At 43.9% G+C, this 14,172-nt stretch overlaps 2 protein-coding genes across 2 annotated transcripts; both read right to left on the bottom strand.

Moving 5' to 3' along the window:
* Positions 1–155: 155 nt before the first annotated feature.
* Positions 156–7,185, bottom strand: FAM161A (FAM161 centrosomal protein A). The gene is made up of 7 exons (XM_052672398.1): positions 6,647–7,185; positions 5,914–6,164; positions 4,327–5,508; positions 3,733–3,900; positions 2,459–2,558; positions 1,406–1,548; positions 156–835 (listed from the first exon to the last, which is right to left on the bottom strand). Exons 1-7 carry the CDS (start codon positions 7,025–7,027, stop codon positions 352–354), a joined length of 2,709 nt encoding a protein of 902 aa, XP_052528358.1. The 5' UTR covers positions 7,028–7,185; the 3' UTR covers positions 156–351.
* Positions 7,186–7,300: 115 nt separating this feature from the next.
* CCT4 (chaperonin containing TCP1 subunit 4) lies at positions 7,301–14,172 on the bottom strand. The gene is made up of 14 exons (XM_052672268.1): positions 13,926–14,172; positions 13,499–13,551; positions 13,140–13,229; positions 12,295–12,403; positions 11,713–11,855; positions 10,748–10,869; positions 10,528–10,660; positions 10,026–10,165; positions 9,650–9,746; positions 9,219–9,329; positions 8,851–8,981; positions 8,518–8,752; positions 7,814–7,927; positions 7,301–7,509 (listed from the first exon to the last, which is right to left on the bottom strand). The coding sequence occupies exons 1-14, from the start codon at positions 14,041–14,043 to the stop codon at positions 7,495–7,497; spliced, it is 1,611 nt and encodes a 536-aa protein (XP_052528228.1). The 5' UTR covers positions 14,044–14,172; the 3' UTR covers positions 7,301–7,494.

Below are 14,172 nucleotides of genomic sequence, written 5' to 3' on the forward strand. Positions count from 1 at the left end.
ACAACTTCCTATCTCGGTTGGGTAGCAATCTGCAGAATGATGCTTTTTTTCCTCAAGATATTCTACTGACTTTATTCTACCCCACTTGTCTGTCATTGTTAGAGCTCAGTGAAAACTAAAAATGATGGTTCTCAATATATTCTAGTGCATTTTTTTCTTGGTAGCAATGAATAATTTAATCTTTCATATTGGAAAATCAACACAGCTTCTGTGCTGGAAAGACTGCTAAGCTAAGAGTTTTACATTCACAGTTTTTAATATTAGTAACAAAAAGACATGGTTTTGGTGTCTATTTCAATGCCAGCAATGAAATAGGGCAGCCTGGTGCTGTGGAACCTATCTGCCTTCCCTTCAGTCAGCCTCGTCATCATTGGGCTTCTCTTCAGAATCATCACTTTCATATTCCTCATCCTCATATTGGAAAGCACCCTCAGCTTCAGGGTTAGACTGACTCTCCTCTTGCTGCTCATGGGACCGATCAGACTGAGAGCTGGGTCTTGACCCATCCTCCTCCTCTTCATTCTCTTCCTCTAGGGTATGTCCAAGCAGAACGCCTGCCTTTGCTTCCTCCTCCTCCTTTTCCTCTTTCTGCTCTTCTTCTTCACAGTGCTGGTTGGAGGTGGGGCTGGACCTGGTCTCCTCTGCACAGTGAGGTTGCTGACCTTGAGGGCTGGCTTGTGTCTCTTCCTCTTCCTCCCTCTCAGCGGATTCAGCATCCCAGCTGGGGGTTCTGATGCCTGTTCTCTTCTCTTCCTCAAAGGATTGCTCAGATTGAGGACTGATGCTGTCTGCTTCCTCAAATAATTCCCTTTCTTCCACTATACTCTTGATGGCTCTGTAAAGACAATTTGTATGTGATTTGTATTCTCAGGTGAAATGCTTTCCAGTAGGTTTTAAAAGACTTACATGCTCAGGTAACCTACAGCCAATCCTGGCAGTCTTGGCTGGGGTAAAACTGGGAAAGAGGGAACACTGGACTCTGCTTTTATGATAGAAAGTAGCAGTACTGCTTATATATTTCTTTTTTTCCATTTCCTTCCTATCATAATACCAAAATGGATATTGAGAAGTATTTTTTAAGGCTTGTATTTAAAAAAAAAAAAAAAAAAAAAGGTAATGCAGAATGAAATGATTTCTTAGCAACCTTCCTGAAATCTTGGTTAAGGGAACAAATTAAAAATGTTACTCTTAATTGTTCTTTGAAGTGCATGGTGTATAACATATCCAGTGCTCTTCTCTGACTCACAAAACAAATAGTTAATTCAGGAAAAAACAGTGCAGGAAAGCTAACCACGCACACTAAAATATTTACTTGGGAATACTGCAAATAATTTTCTCAGCATTAAAAATGGCTCTAATTACTAGGTATGCAGTGGCAAAACCAAAAACCTTCTGTGATCTCTACCTTTCTTTGGCATCAAAATCTTCAGCAATGTAGCACTCTAGCAAGTTAGTTGTTTGTCCTTTCTTTGAAACAAAGTCTGGGCATACCCCCAGAGCTCTCAGTCTGTTGGAATAATATTTTTCTGCAGCTATTCTGGCATTACTCTGTAGGAAAAACACAAGGGTTAAGTATGAGCTAAATGCCTATCTTCAGATACTTTTGCTTATATTAATACTGTTTCATTATTTGCATGTGAGAAGTTAAATCATTTACTGCAGCTAAGAATGGCAAAACTACTTGAGAACTTTATAGCAGATCTTCCTCCCTTTTCTGTTCAAATGCAGTTTGCTCCCTACATCCACTGGTAACAAAGATCTGCGGATACTGTATACTGCTATTGAGGGAGCGGGGAGAAGATGCAGACCTGAAACATCAACTGTGTTCTTCCTAGGGCTGTTTCTCTCCGTGGGAGCTGCTGCTCTGAAACATGACATTGATTTATTCTCTTACAGCACTGTTTGACGCACTGCATGAATCTGAATCTCTCTGTGAAGCTGAGTGGTAAGCTCTGCTCCTCCGAGTAACAGCTGGGTGAGGAGGCCTTGTCCTCCAGCCTTCATGCATGCTCCGGCCCTGTAGTGGGCCAAGAAACCCACCCAGAAGGGATGAGAGAACTGGGAGGAATGGGCCGTCTATGTCCTGCTGCCTCTCTATTCCAAAAGCAGTCAGGGAGACAGAGATGAAAATTCTGTCTCAGCTTTACAGCAGACATGAGGAATGCTTGAGTTCTTCTAGTTTTTCTCCCAATTTAAACCTCTCATTTTTGCTGTAAATTTGTTTGACTCAGTGCTATGTGCATGTATTATAATTGAACCAGAGGATGTCATCTGATTTCCTTGTGCAAGCATGCCATGAATGCTTAGACACAGAAAAGTAATTTATAGGGAGATGGAGCAGTAGAAATTAAAATGGACAAATACTAGCCTAAATAACATCAAATAACTTCTAACAGCGTTTGACTAAAAGTTCCCTATACAGTAATTGGAGATGAGATTAAGAAACAAACAAGATAACCTGAGTTACTCTTTCCAAGAGCAATGGCCTTTGCTTTACTCTTTCTTCCATTTCTTGCAACTCTTGCCAATACTCCTGCATTCTCTGCTTTGAGGAGTTCCTAAAATAAACACAGTACAACAGAAATCAGTTGTCTATAGTACAAGAAGTACTTTCTTACAGTGAAAAGTTGAATTGCTCATGACAAGTATGGTCCTGGTTAAAAATGCATAAGATATATTATCTTGTGGTGGAATTAAGTTTACTGTCTCATTTTTATGGAATGATAGAATGATTTGGAAGGTGCCTGAAAGCCCACCCAGCCCCAGCCATGGGCAGGGCTGTTTCCCCCAGCTCAGGTTGCTTGGGGCCGCATTCAACTTGGCCTTGAGCACCTCCAGGGTGTGTATGGGCAGATGTATGGGCAGCTGTGCCAGGCCCTCACCACTGGAACATCAGCTTGCTTGGAATACTGATGGACAAAGCTATTTCTGAAGTTGTCCTGCCCAGTGAGGCCAACAGGGGCTGCCTGAGTTTAGTTTCTTAACTTACATTCTTAACTTTCACATTTCTGCCTTCCCCACCTCTTCCCACATTGTCTCTGAGTTTCTACAGTAGGGCTGTGCATTAAGGCAGGACAGTCACCATTCTGAGGGAGTGAACTTTACTGTTATTTGTTTGTTCTCCCAGAAGAGCCCTTACATTCATGTACCTCATTACCCAGCCTGTGCTGCAGTAAGCATTGTCAAGTTGAGCACTTACGCCATCCTTAAACCATCAGCACTAGGGAAGTAGTTGTGCTTTGTAATAGTGTAATACTATATGCAGAGAATAATTAATTGCAAGTGTTTTACTATGCTCCTAAAATCTGATCAGATACTGTGATGTGAGGTTTGCTCTTGAATGAACTTAAATCCATCTCAAATGATTCTGTGGAAGAAGAAAGTTGTGCGAAGCCATGCCAACACCTGCTAGTCTCACCCTGCAAAGATGTTTGGTAATTCCTCTATCCTTCTTCTGTGCTGTTTTTTAATCTTATTTTCTTCTTCAGTTCAATTGTCAATTTAGTGCTCGTGTTCCAGACATGGAGCAGGGAATCATGTACTGAGAGGTGTTAGAATGGGCAACAATTCCCAGCTGAGATTTGGCCACACTTATTTGTAACGACCTGTTTGTGCAGTGTATCAGGGATGTAACTATATAAACTCAGACTCTGTTTTTTTTTCTTTAACATTGTATGCTTAACATACAATGAAGCCAGAGAGGTTCAGGATTCAGGGAATGCGATGAAATACCTGAATGCCTTTAGTTTGGATTCAGAGACCTGAGCGAGGCTCTGATGGGGGTCATTGGCCTCAGCCCCAGTCATTACAATTTTCTGCAGTTTTTTTGTTCTTTGTTTCTGCTTTGTTCTGTTTCTTTTCTGTTGTTCTTCCAGCCTTCTCTTTTCCTCATGTGAATTCCTGGGTGGAAAAATAAACTAAGGCTGAATTTGTTTGAAATCAAGCACAAGGTTTCAAAGGAAGCTTTGGCAAAGGAAATTTGAAATATTTAAAAAAAAATATTAAAAAATGGAGGAACAGGGAGGGGGGATGAAAATGGGATTGATATAAATGGGTAATATGTGCCATTGTAAGGGATTGGGACATATCCTGAGAAACTGCATCCGTTTCTCCCTTTCCTATGGACGTGTGCAGAAATGTGCATTACTGCTTCTAGGGAAATCCATTAGTAAAGTCCTGCATTTAGTCTAAGGACATAATGATAGTATACAACTGAATATAATAAGTCCCATATTCACCGCATGAAAGAATTAACTACACCTGTAGAAGGACAAAAGAATTCTCTCTAGGTGTTTATAGAACACAGAGCATCACTGCAGCAGTCACCTTAGGGCCTGCAGCCTTCGTTGTGAAGCTTGTGTGACTCTTGGCGACTTGGATTCTCCAGATCCCAAGAGAGGTGAATTTGCACTCGACTGTCTGGTTTGGGGTTTGCGCCTTGGAGAGGCGTATGGCCAGCGTGTTTCTTTTAGCCTTTCTTCATCCTCTTGAATGTCTCTCAAAACCTTCCCCTTGTTCGAGGCAATGTACGGAGTGCGGAGATGGAACGGCTCACAGACCGTGAGGTGTTTCACCTGCTGCTTCTGCCGGAGCCGTTTCTGAAACTTCTGGTGTAGTCGGTCAAAATCTGGAACTCTGGGTTGGATCTTGGGTTTGTGCTCTGTTTCCTTTGGTTCGGCACACTTGTGTTTCTTCTTCTTGTTGACATCCTTGGGAGCCAGCCTGCTGGTGGGCAGAGATGCATTTCGCAGCAGCTCCTCAGCTCTCATTCTAATCCGGATTTCTCTGTACAGCTCTTCCTCCTGTAGCTTGTCTCTAACCGATGGGCTATAAACATATCTGGGAACTGGTTTTGCTTTGAATGGTTTTGTTTTCTTTTCAGGTGTGGAAAGGTCTCTTAATTGCATTCTTCTAATTTCATCCCTTTGCTTCTCTCTTTCAATGAACTTAAATGGCTTCTGAGAAGCCAAGAGCCTGATTTTGCTCCTCTCCTTCACAGACTTCCTGCGCTCCTCATTCCTTTGCACAATTTCATGGTAGAGTGGCAGGAAGACTGCAGCGGGCACTGGAGTGGCTCGGAACTTTTTCTGACACTCTGCTTCTTCCTCCAGCTGCTTCTTCAGTAGGTTATTTTCCATTTCAATCTGCGACTTGGATTTGACATTCTGTTCTTTTTTTCTGGCTTCTCTAATTGTCATCTGGAAGGGCTTGGGCACAGTGATTTTTGGTGACCATGCCTTCTGCTTCCGTGTTGTCCTGGAAGCTGCTGCAGTGGGCAGGCTGTGCTTCCTGGGAGGAAGGTAGTCATCCACTGAGAAGCCATCCCACATCCTTGCAATCCGTTCCTTAGCAAATAGTAATGATCTGGTTTCACTACAGCTGTCCTCAGATGATAGTTCTCTGTCGGACCCACCAGACACAGCCGAGCCTAAGGGATCGCTTAAGCTGGAGTCAGAGAAGGATCTGGGCAAATTTAGAGGCTGATATGTGCTTTTCTCCCAGGTTGGCCTTTAGAAAGGGGGGAAAAAGAGAAGTAGGCTTGAATCCATTCCAACATTGATTCAAAGGCAGTAATCTGTTTTCAGTGCCCTCACTAAAGGGAAGAGTGCTTGGAGGGTAAGAGAAGACACCAGATGGTACAGACACCAGATCACTGTTACAAAGGAAATCCAGGCTGAGAACAAGGCAAGGCACCGTGCTCTACTGAACACACTGACCATATTTCTGAGGTTTGCACACTTGTTAGTCTGACAGCATACTAGCAAGGTGAATAAGCATTATTAAAACTGAAGGAACTTTTTTGTAATTATCTATTTACAGGAAAGGGGGAGAGCAGCAGTTCCCAGCTGCAGTACATCCCTGCCTACCGCTGTCTGCAAAGATCCTCCAGACCAAAGGTACCGCAAAACTTACCTACAGCAGACCTTGGAAGTAGCACTGTTAGCGTTGTTCCTCTCCAAGGGCTGCACTCCTTGTAAATACAGCTTGTTCCGATACATGCTTTCTAATTTTGCCATTGTCTCCAAGTGGGCATTCTTCAACTCTTCCAGTTTCAGGTAATACTCCTGGTTTGAGCTGCCCAGCTTGGAGCAGCCCATCTCTGTGTCACAGCCTGGGGTGAGGGGCTGCTCGCTGCCAGGGCCTGGCTCTGCACCCAGCTCCCCCTAGGACAGAGGAGGGATCAGTGTCAAGCTTTCTGACTCTGAGGAAAGGGGAATGAGGTTTTTAGCGCTGCTTCATTTAATTGTCTCATGAATTAAACACTACAGCTGAATTTCATATCTATTACCTATGTGCAGGCTTTAATGCACACTGCATGGAACAATCTTCCTGCACAGTGATTTATGGCTTGAGACTGCTGTTTAAAGGGAGTTAAATAACAAAGTTTTTCTCTGTAAGCCCTTATACTTGTATCGGGAAATAAGATCCGAGAGGATTTTTTGGAAGGAAAAAAACCTTATCTTGCTTAGAACGCAGCTGTAGAACAGCCTAAACCGCCCCCCCTCCGCCACGGTTCTCCGCCGCCCGTTTCCATAGCCACTGTAAAATGAAGCCCTTAGCTGCTCCGCGTAAGCTTCTTACGGCTCTGCGGCCGGCCCGTCTGCTCCGCAACCCGCCCGGCCCGGTCCCGGCGCTCCCTCCGTACCTGCGCGCTGTGCGGCGACTCCCGCTGGGATCGGGCAGCAGGCGGCCGGCAGTGCGGCTGCACGGCAGCGCGGAGGCGGGCGGTGGGCAACGGCCCCGCGCCGTGCGGAGCCTCCATGGCCGCGCGCCGCCGCCGGCGGAGGGTGGAGAGGCGGGGCCGGACCGCGTCGGGCGGGGAGAGGCGGGGCCGCTCGGCCCGGAGCCTCAGGGCCCGGTACCGCAGCACGCTGGAGGAGGGGGCGGTGGCGGTGAGAAGGGGCGCGGCTGGTTCCGCCCGTCGGTCACCTCCCTTTCTAAAGCGTTTGTGCTCGAGATGAACGGGGATTAATGAGTGCGGGTACACTGGGGTCGGGAGTGGTCTGCCACCTCTCCGAGGAGGCATCGCTGAGCACTGGGCCCGGATAGCGCCATGGGCTGGCGTGCACGTGGAACAGCTAGAGGGGAGGGGGCAGGGGGGGATGAACACACTGTAACTGGAAGGAAAGCCCAGATCAGCTAACAGCTGGGGGCTTGAGGCATGATAAAAGATGGAGCATGGCTGTAGTAAGCTGCTGTATGAATTGACAGTGATATGGAATGCTAATCTAAATGCTAGTGTAATTCAAACTACAGAAGTTGATCTACTTTCTAGTGAATCATAAAACAAAGACTCAAGTAGACTAGTGCCTGTTTATTGATAAACTGCATTTCCTTTTTGAAACCAGGAACTGTATTAAATTAACGTGACAAAAGTACATAAGCCTTGTGGACTTTTTAAGACAATTCACACAGGCGCTTTTGGTGAGGAAGCTGCAGCTCAGACTACAGCTGAGGAGCTCCAGACCACAGTCCCAGCTTCCTTGATTCAGCTTACCGCGTGTTCACCTGCAAGAGCACAACAACACGTGTAAGAGGTCCACACATTAAATATACAAGCACATTAAATACACCAGCACAAGTACATTAAATATATAAGCAAAAAAAGTAATTGTTAGTCACTGTAACATCTTGCTTTAAAGTACTGCTTTATACCAACAGCAGCTTCACTTTCTCCTAAGCCCTTATGAGAGAACCAAATGGTATAAATAGCACGTAAAGTAAGGAGGAAATAGAATGAAACAGGTGATCACGTAATCTGTGTTTCCACACATTCTTGCATTTATTAAAAATAAACACCAACGCTACTCACCACATCATCAATCTTAAGAATACTGCGCACAGTTTCTGTTGCCAGAGTCAGTGCACTCACAGACACGAGCAGTGGCTGGACTACCAACTCCTCCAGGATGTTGGAGATGCCACCCTGCAACAGAAAGCTGCTTTCACTTTGTGCAATTGAGCCTGCAACTACATTTAACAGAATCCTGAAAGTGATGTTGTGCTAAGCTAGACTACCAACTAGTTTGCACTCCTTGGTTCCTAACAGGAATATTACTGTAAAGGTCTGCTGCTGCTGAGTATTTGAGATATCCACTCAAAATGAGCCAAGAGAAAAACCACCCATAGCTGTTATCAGTTCAAATGTAGTGACAATGCACAAACACAAAGCTATCCCACTGTGCTACTCCAGATGTGTGAGCACCTTCCCCTGCAGACACTACCCCACGACCCTTCTAACCAGACTTGTCTTTAAGTTCACTGTGAAAGACTTCAGCTGGAAAAATGCTTTTGAAGAGATACCTGCAGGTACTTGAATGCCATGGAGGCAGAAGAATCTGCTATTACCAATACTCAGGATAAGCTGCTACAGGCTCAGACAGCAAGCTGTTATTTCTCTCAACACTAGTTCTAGTAAGAATTTTGTTCTCTGCATTTTAGACTTAGGCAGTATATTTTCCTTTTAATACCCTATTTATTTAAGCTACGGAGTTCTATATTCAGCTTCCTCATTACCTTTCTGACATTAATGCCAGCTGTTTTCTCTCCTTGAGCGTGTCTGTTCCTCAGCTCTGTTACTGTTGAGATAGGATTGAGACCTGCGTTTTCAGCCAGTGTAGATGGTATGACTTCCAGTGCATCCCCATAGGCACGCACGCAGTACGAGTCCATGCCCCTCAACGTGCGGGCGTACTCGTTGAGGCGCAGTGCCAGCTCTATCTCTGGTGCTCCACCTCCTGCAATTAAAGCTCTGGGGACAGAAACTGAAGTCAAATCTCAAGGTACGTAAGCGCCAAAGAGCTTTCCACATTAATATACTAAATTATTCCAGCCAAATGAACACGTTACCTTTTCTTAACTAAGCATCTAATGACACACAGGGCATCGTGAATTGAACGCTCAGCTTCTTCTAGAACAAGCTTGTTGGATCCACGTACCACAATGGTCACTGTTTTTCCAGGGTTTGTACAGCCCGTAATCTAGAACCGAGCCAAGCAACAGAAATGAGAGAAAAGCCTTCATCTGCTGTGCGACTTCAGTAACAGCACTGAGGTCTGCAGAGCAAAACCACCATGCTTCGCAAGCCAGAGGCTAGGCAGGGATGACAGGCAGGTACTTTAAGGCCTCTTAGTACTTACGTTCTTACTTTTAAGTTAGTAGTTGTTATTAAAAGAATTGGCAAGGGTTAAGAAGGAATTAATCTGCCGCTCACTCACCTTTATTAGTTTTCCAGAACCGTTCAAGTTGACTTCTTCTGCCAGCTCAGCAGAGCCCAGCATGTCAGGAGTAAACTGGTCAATATGAGCAACAGGCTTAGTTCCAATGGTCTGCAAAAATAACAGTAGAAAAAGAAATCTAAGTATACTTAATCTGAACTGCAGTGTCAGCAGGCATGCTCTACAGTTGTACCTCAGTAAAACTCAGTAACAACTGCTGCTCTTACATCCACCCCTTCTCTTTGCGAAACTGGGACAGCTCAACAGAACTGGAGCATCTTTCAGTAAAATATCTTGTCTGCCTTTACACTGCATTCAGAATGTGAGATTTGTTGAAGTGTGAAAAAACTGGCACTGGTTGGGTACTCCAGTTTTGGTGTTGTTTTATACACAACTGTTACTTTAGTAAACATTTATGTAATTCACTTTACCTTACATATAAACTCAATGTCTTCTCTTTCTATGTCTTTAACCACCATGATCTTCATTTTGTTCAGAAAGTGCAGGGCGAGGTCACTAAGAGCATCCCTAAAAAACAAGAGATGAGTACTCAGTCCAAACTTATTGTAATAACTGGGTGAACTGCATTAGCAGTAATGCTGAAGTTCTTCAGTCTACCTCACAGGGAAATAATTAAATCCAAAATATATTTGTGACAGCACTAGCATTGGTTGTGAGTGACAGACACAATCTGTCACTCTGCATCAACGCAATTGCTGATGTTTGACTTCTAGTTTCCAGGACCGCAAACGATTCCAGCTGTTCCCCAAATGACCACAGCAGGTGAGCAAACCAGCACTGACGTACCGCAGAATAGACTTCTGAATCAGCAGCACATTGCATCCAGCCTTCTTAATTTGCTTAACTAAGTTTAGAATGTAGGCTCTCTCTTCACGCAGTACTCTGTCCATTTGAGCGTAATCAGAAACAACAATTTGGTTGTCCATCTATTAAAAAAGAAACATCAAGCATCATGAACAACTGCTCGTTTTACAAGCATCAGGATACGTTCTGTATGTTCTTTAATAGCCTGTGATTTAAAGTACAAACAGATTACAGTAAGATGTACTATCAGAAACTGTTTTAGGAGAAGTACTGGACTTCTGAACTATTCTTTCTTATGCCAACTACAAATTCTTTATATTTAAGAGTTATGAGTAATATAAGCTCTTTACTAGCAGGCTTTCACTATAGCTGTGGAATAGAGCTGACATTACTATATCTTAAACAAGATATGTGTTTTGTCATTACATTTACATTTTTCAAGAACTACAGCAAAAGTTCCCACTTTAGTTCCAGTTAAACTTACATCTGTCTTTGGAGCAGAGAGGCAGAACTGAATTAGGCCAATTTTGGCTTTTTCCACTCTAGTTACACCTGTGTTTGCCACCTTCTGAGTCAGGACTAGTCCTTCCACCAGCTCACAATCATCAATTGTTCCTCTGCAAGCAAAAACAATCCATAACTCCAGTATTTTGAGAAGCAAATTCCAAAAACACATAGGCCTATAATTGCAAATTGTTTCTTACCCCAACTTCTTCACAATTTTAATATCTCTGAGGTCCACACTGCTCGCTGTAGATGGGTCAATCACCTTCATCACTGCATCCACACTCATGGGAGAAAGTAAACTGGAATACTGACACACAACCTAAGAGATTTGATGATGGAAGGGGGAAAAAAAAATAAAAATAATCAGTGATGTGTGATTTAACACTTACCATCAACAGGTAGGAGTTTCTCACTGTATTTTAGTTTGACTTGATAATTTTGGAAAAACAAAACTCCCCTCCCTGTCCATCAGACAGGTACCTCAACATGGTGTCTCCTTTCCTCTACATGGAAACATTAAGAGCAGCTTCACTGGTGGAAAGAAATAAGCTCATGGACTTTGGGAAACAAATGTGACTTTATTTCTGTAACTCTTAAAATAATCCTGTTGAGAGTTCTGCCAGAATGAAAATGCACTTGTAAAGAAAAGATTGTACAGTGCAAAGGAATTTTATGGAGAAGAGAACAATTTCTGCTTGTTTCAGAGCTATTGCCTCCCTAGGGAAAGTCAAGAGCTCTGAAATACAGGCATTCTAGGATCAAAGTTTGTTCAACAGCCAATTCATCTCCACTTTTTGATGCTGCTTTAGGAACTTCTGCCTCACAATTAAAAACTGCCTACATGAAAAGCTGGTGAAAGCTCTCCCCACCCAACTGTTCTTTCTGTTACTGTTTTCATCTTAAGTTTGTGTATGTATTTTACACCTGGCAGTTAATGTTTGGGATCACCAACTGTTTCAAATTGAAATTCTGCTTCAGTGTGTCAACTCAATCTTGATCAGCCATAGCTTTTTAAGAAGTCAGTTTAACATAATGCAGCCACCGTCTCAAAAGCAAGTAGATTTGAGATGTGCAGGATTCTTAGTAAGCAAACAGCAGCACAAACTGGGAAAAGCTGGAAGGGTCAGTTTGTCTGGAGGCATCAAGTTCACATCAGCCATACCTTTGAGTTCAGTGAAGTAGTTGCACTGTTCAGCAGGGTTTCCCTGTCGCTCAGTTCAACTGGCTGTGCCATGTTGGTCAATACTTCAATGCCTTTCTCCAAAGCTTTCTGGAATGACTCTGAAATGATGGTGGGGTGAATTCCTGTGAATGATATAGAAGGTTGTTAGGTCATCCTTGCAAACCAAAGGTCTTTCCCCCTCTCCCCAAACCAGTCTTACTACTCAACTACAGAATCACCCGCTTAAAGTTTAGTTTATCATCTTAACTCTCTGCCCATAAGAAGTATAATCTGGGTGAGTTTTTATAAGGCAACATTTACCATCTCATTTAGTTACTATTTTCAGTATTGACGGTGCTGCAATCAGCTCAAAATAAAAGCTAAGCAGTGAGAATCTTAATCAGAAGTGGGACATGAGCAAAGCCTCAAGTTACCTTTTCATGTTATCTTCTCATTTAACAGCTGCTTTGAGCTTTGTGACACACACAAAGCTGTACGCACTACTTACCAGCTTTTGTAGCCAAGACTTCCACGTATAATAGGCCTCATATGTATGTTTATATGTAAAATAAATATGCTTGCCTTTCTGAAGAAGTCTGGAACAGGCATCCAGAAGAGCTCCGGCAATGACAACAACAGATGTAGTGCCATCCCCAGCTTCAATGTCTTGTGCTTTTGACAGCTCTACTAACTAAATGATGAGTTATAAAAGAGTTTAAATATAATGCTACTTAACTGAAAACTCTGACAATTACAAAAAAAAAAAAAAAAAAAAAAAAAGAGAGGTAGTAAAGAACACAGCACTACCAAAGTACCCACAGTACCAGGACTTCTCTTTTCTAATTTGCAGCTTCTCATCCGCTGGCTGAAGCGATAACAAAAGCCTCCAACAAAACAAAAGCTAAAGAAATCAAGCAGCTTTTCTCCCAAGCTAAGAGGGAGCTGATCTCACCTATCTAACAAGTGAATCTTTCCCCTTTCCTTTAGAAGGGTCCCAGAATGCTCATTTCCATCTCAACCAAATCAAAGAGGGCTACATTCAATTTCTCACAAGACTGGACTACTGTATCCTAGGGCCATCAGACCATAATGTCATTTATTTTATTCTTTGACTCTCTTTTGTCCTACTGGTTTGAGACATCACCAACTTTTCTTTTTCAGATAGAAGATTTGGGCTAAAATCTTTTGTATCTTCACACATACCCAGAAAAAAATATTTCTAAGCAGTAAGAAACAAAGACCTGGAATTCTTTAACATCTTACAATCAATGTGAGTAGGACTGCAGCACTCAGCAGAAAGTCTCTTGCTTTATCACTAATGAGTTACACTCGTTGAATCCACATGAGATATTACAATCAATGTTCTTTTATCCCAGAAATGAACCTCTAACAAGTATCACTGTGTAAGCAATGAAAGAAGACTTTACCATTTTAGCTGCAGGGTGCAAAACCTGCATTTGTTTCAGGATAGTAGCACCATCGTTAGTGATTGTCACATCTCCTTTAGCATCCTGAATCTGAGAGGGAAAAGAAACAACACTGATTGGAACTAGAAACGTTTATCTTGATGTTCAGTATCAGACAGTGACAAATAACCCTGTCAGGAAAACTTAGGTAAGTATTTAATGTATGCTTTAGTACAAATAACATTAGATCATAAAAACGAGAAGTATTTTACGTCTGGAAAAGCAGCTTAAGACAAAAGAGCACGTTGACTTGATTTACATAAGACATCGCAGTCTCTTCAGCAATCTCACTGCCTTCATATGTTCAGCAAAAGGTTTACCATTTTATCCATTCCTTTTGGTCCAAGGCTTGTTCTGATAGCATCAGCGACAGCTGGAAAGAGAAGAACGGCACTCACAAGCTGATCTCAAGAGCTACAGCCACTCGTACTCGATTCTGAGCAGCGTCTCCCACTCCGAAGCAGCCCCCGCCCCGTTTTACCACCATGGAGCCATTCTCAGCAGCAACACGGTAATAATAAAACACGCCCATTTCGCAGCTTTTCTCTGAAGCGGGTACAACCTCCCGCTTTACCGCGGCAGGAGCAAACAGCTCATGCCGTAACCCGCCGAGGGCTCGCACCGCCCGCCCAGCGCAACCTCCTGCAGCCCCCACCCCACGGCTTTCTCCCCCGAGCGCCACGGCCCCGGGAGCAGCCCGGAACGCTCCCGCACGCAGCGCCGGAGCCCCGCCGGCCCTCACCTCACCTTTGCCGGCGGAGATGTTGCTGAAGCGGATCTGCGAGGGCTTGTCCCGGTCCTGGTACGTGCCCTTGGCCCGATTGCCAGCGCCGCCGTGGATTTTGGGTCCCGCGTTCTCCGGCATTGCCGCTCGCCGCCGACAGACGCCCAGTGACGGCAGATGGAGGCGGATGAACCCCGCTCACGGAGCCGCGAACCTTCCAGAAGACGCCGCCACAACCCGCTGGGCGCGCCCGGGTCCTGCCGGCCGGCG

Source organism: Tympanuchus pallidicinctus, unplaced genomic scaffold (genome assembly GCF_026119805.1).
Source record: "Tympanuchus pallidicinctus isolate F22 unplaced genomic scaffold, pur_lepc_1.0 scaffold1, whole genome shotgun sequence".
Classification (NCBI taxonomy): Eukaryota; Metazoa; Chordata; class Aves; order Galliformes; family Phasianidae; genus Tympanuchus; species Tympanuchus pallidicinctus.

What these genes read in the sequence shown, in the direction of transcription:
- FAM161A (XM_052672398.1), bottom strand. Translation starts at nt 7,027, where the DNA reads ATGCCTCCTCGGAGAGGTGGCAGACCACTCCCGACCCCAGTGTACCCG. An exon ending in AGTCGCCGCACAGCGCGCAG is followed by an intron (nt 6,165 to 6,646) that starts GTACGGAGGGAG and finishes CCTCTGTCCTAG; the next exon opens with GGGGAGCTGGGTGCAGAGCC. An exon ending in TCCAAACTAAAGGCATTCAG is followed by an intron (nt 2,559 to 3,732) that starts GTATTTCATCGC and finishes TGTTTATTTTAG; the next exon opens with GAACTCCTCAAAGCAGAGAA.
- CCT4 (XM_052672268.1), bottom strand. Translation starts at nt 14,043, where the DNA reads ATGCCGGAGAACGCGGGACCCAAAATCCACGGCGGCGCTGGCAATCGG. An exon ending in CAAAAGGAATGGATAAAATG is followed by an intron (nt 13,230 to 13,498) that starts GTAAACCTTTTG and finishes TTTCCCTCTCAG; the next exon opens with ATTCAGGATGCTAAAGGAGA. An exon ending in AAAATTGTGAAGAAGTTGGG is followed by an intron (nt 10,661 to 10,747) that starts GTAAGAAACAAT and finishes TTTTGCTTGCAG; the next exon opens with AGGAACAATTGATGATTGTG.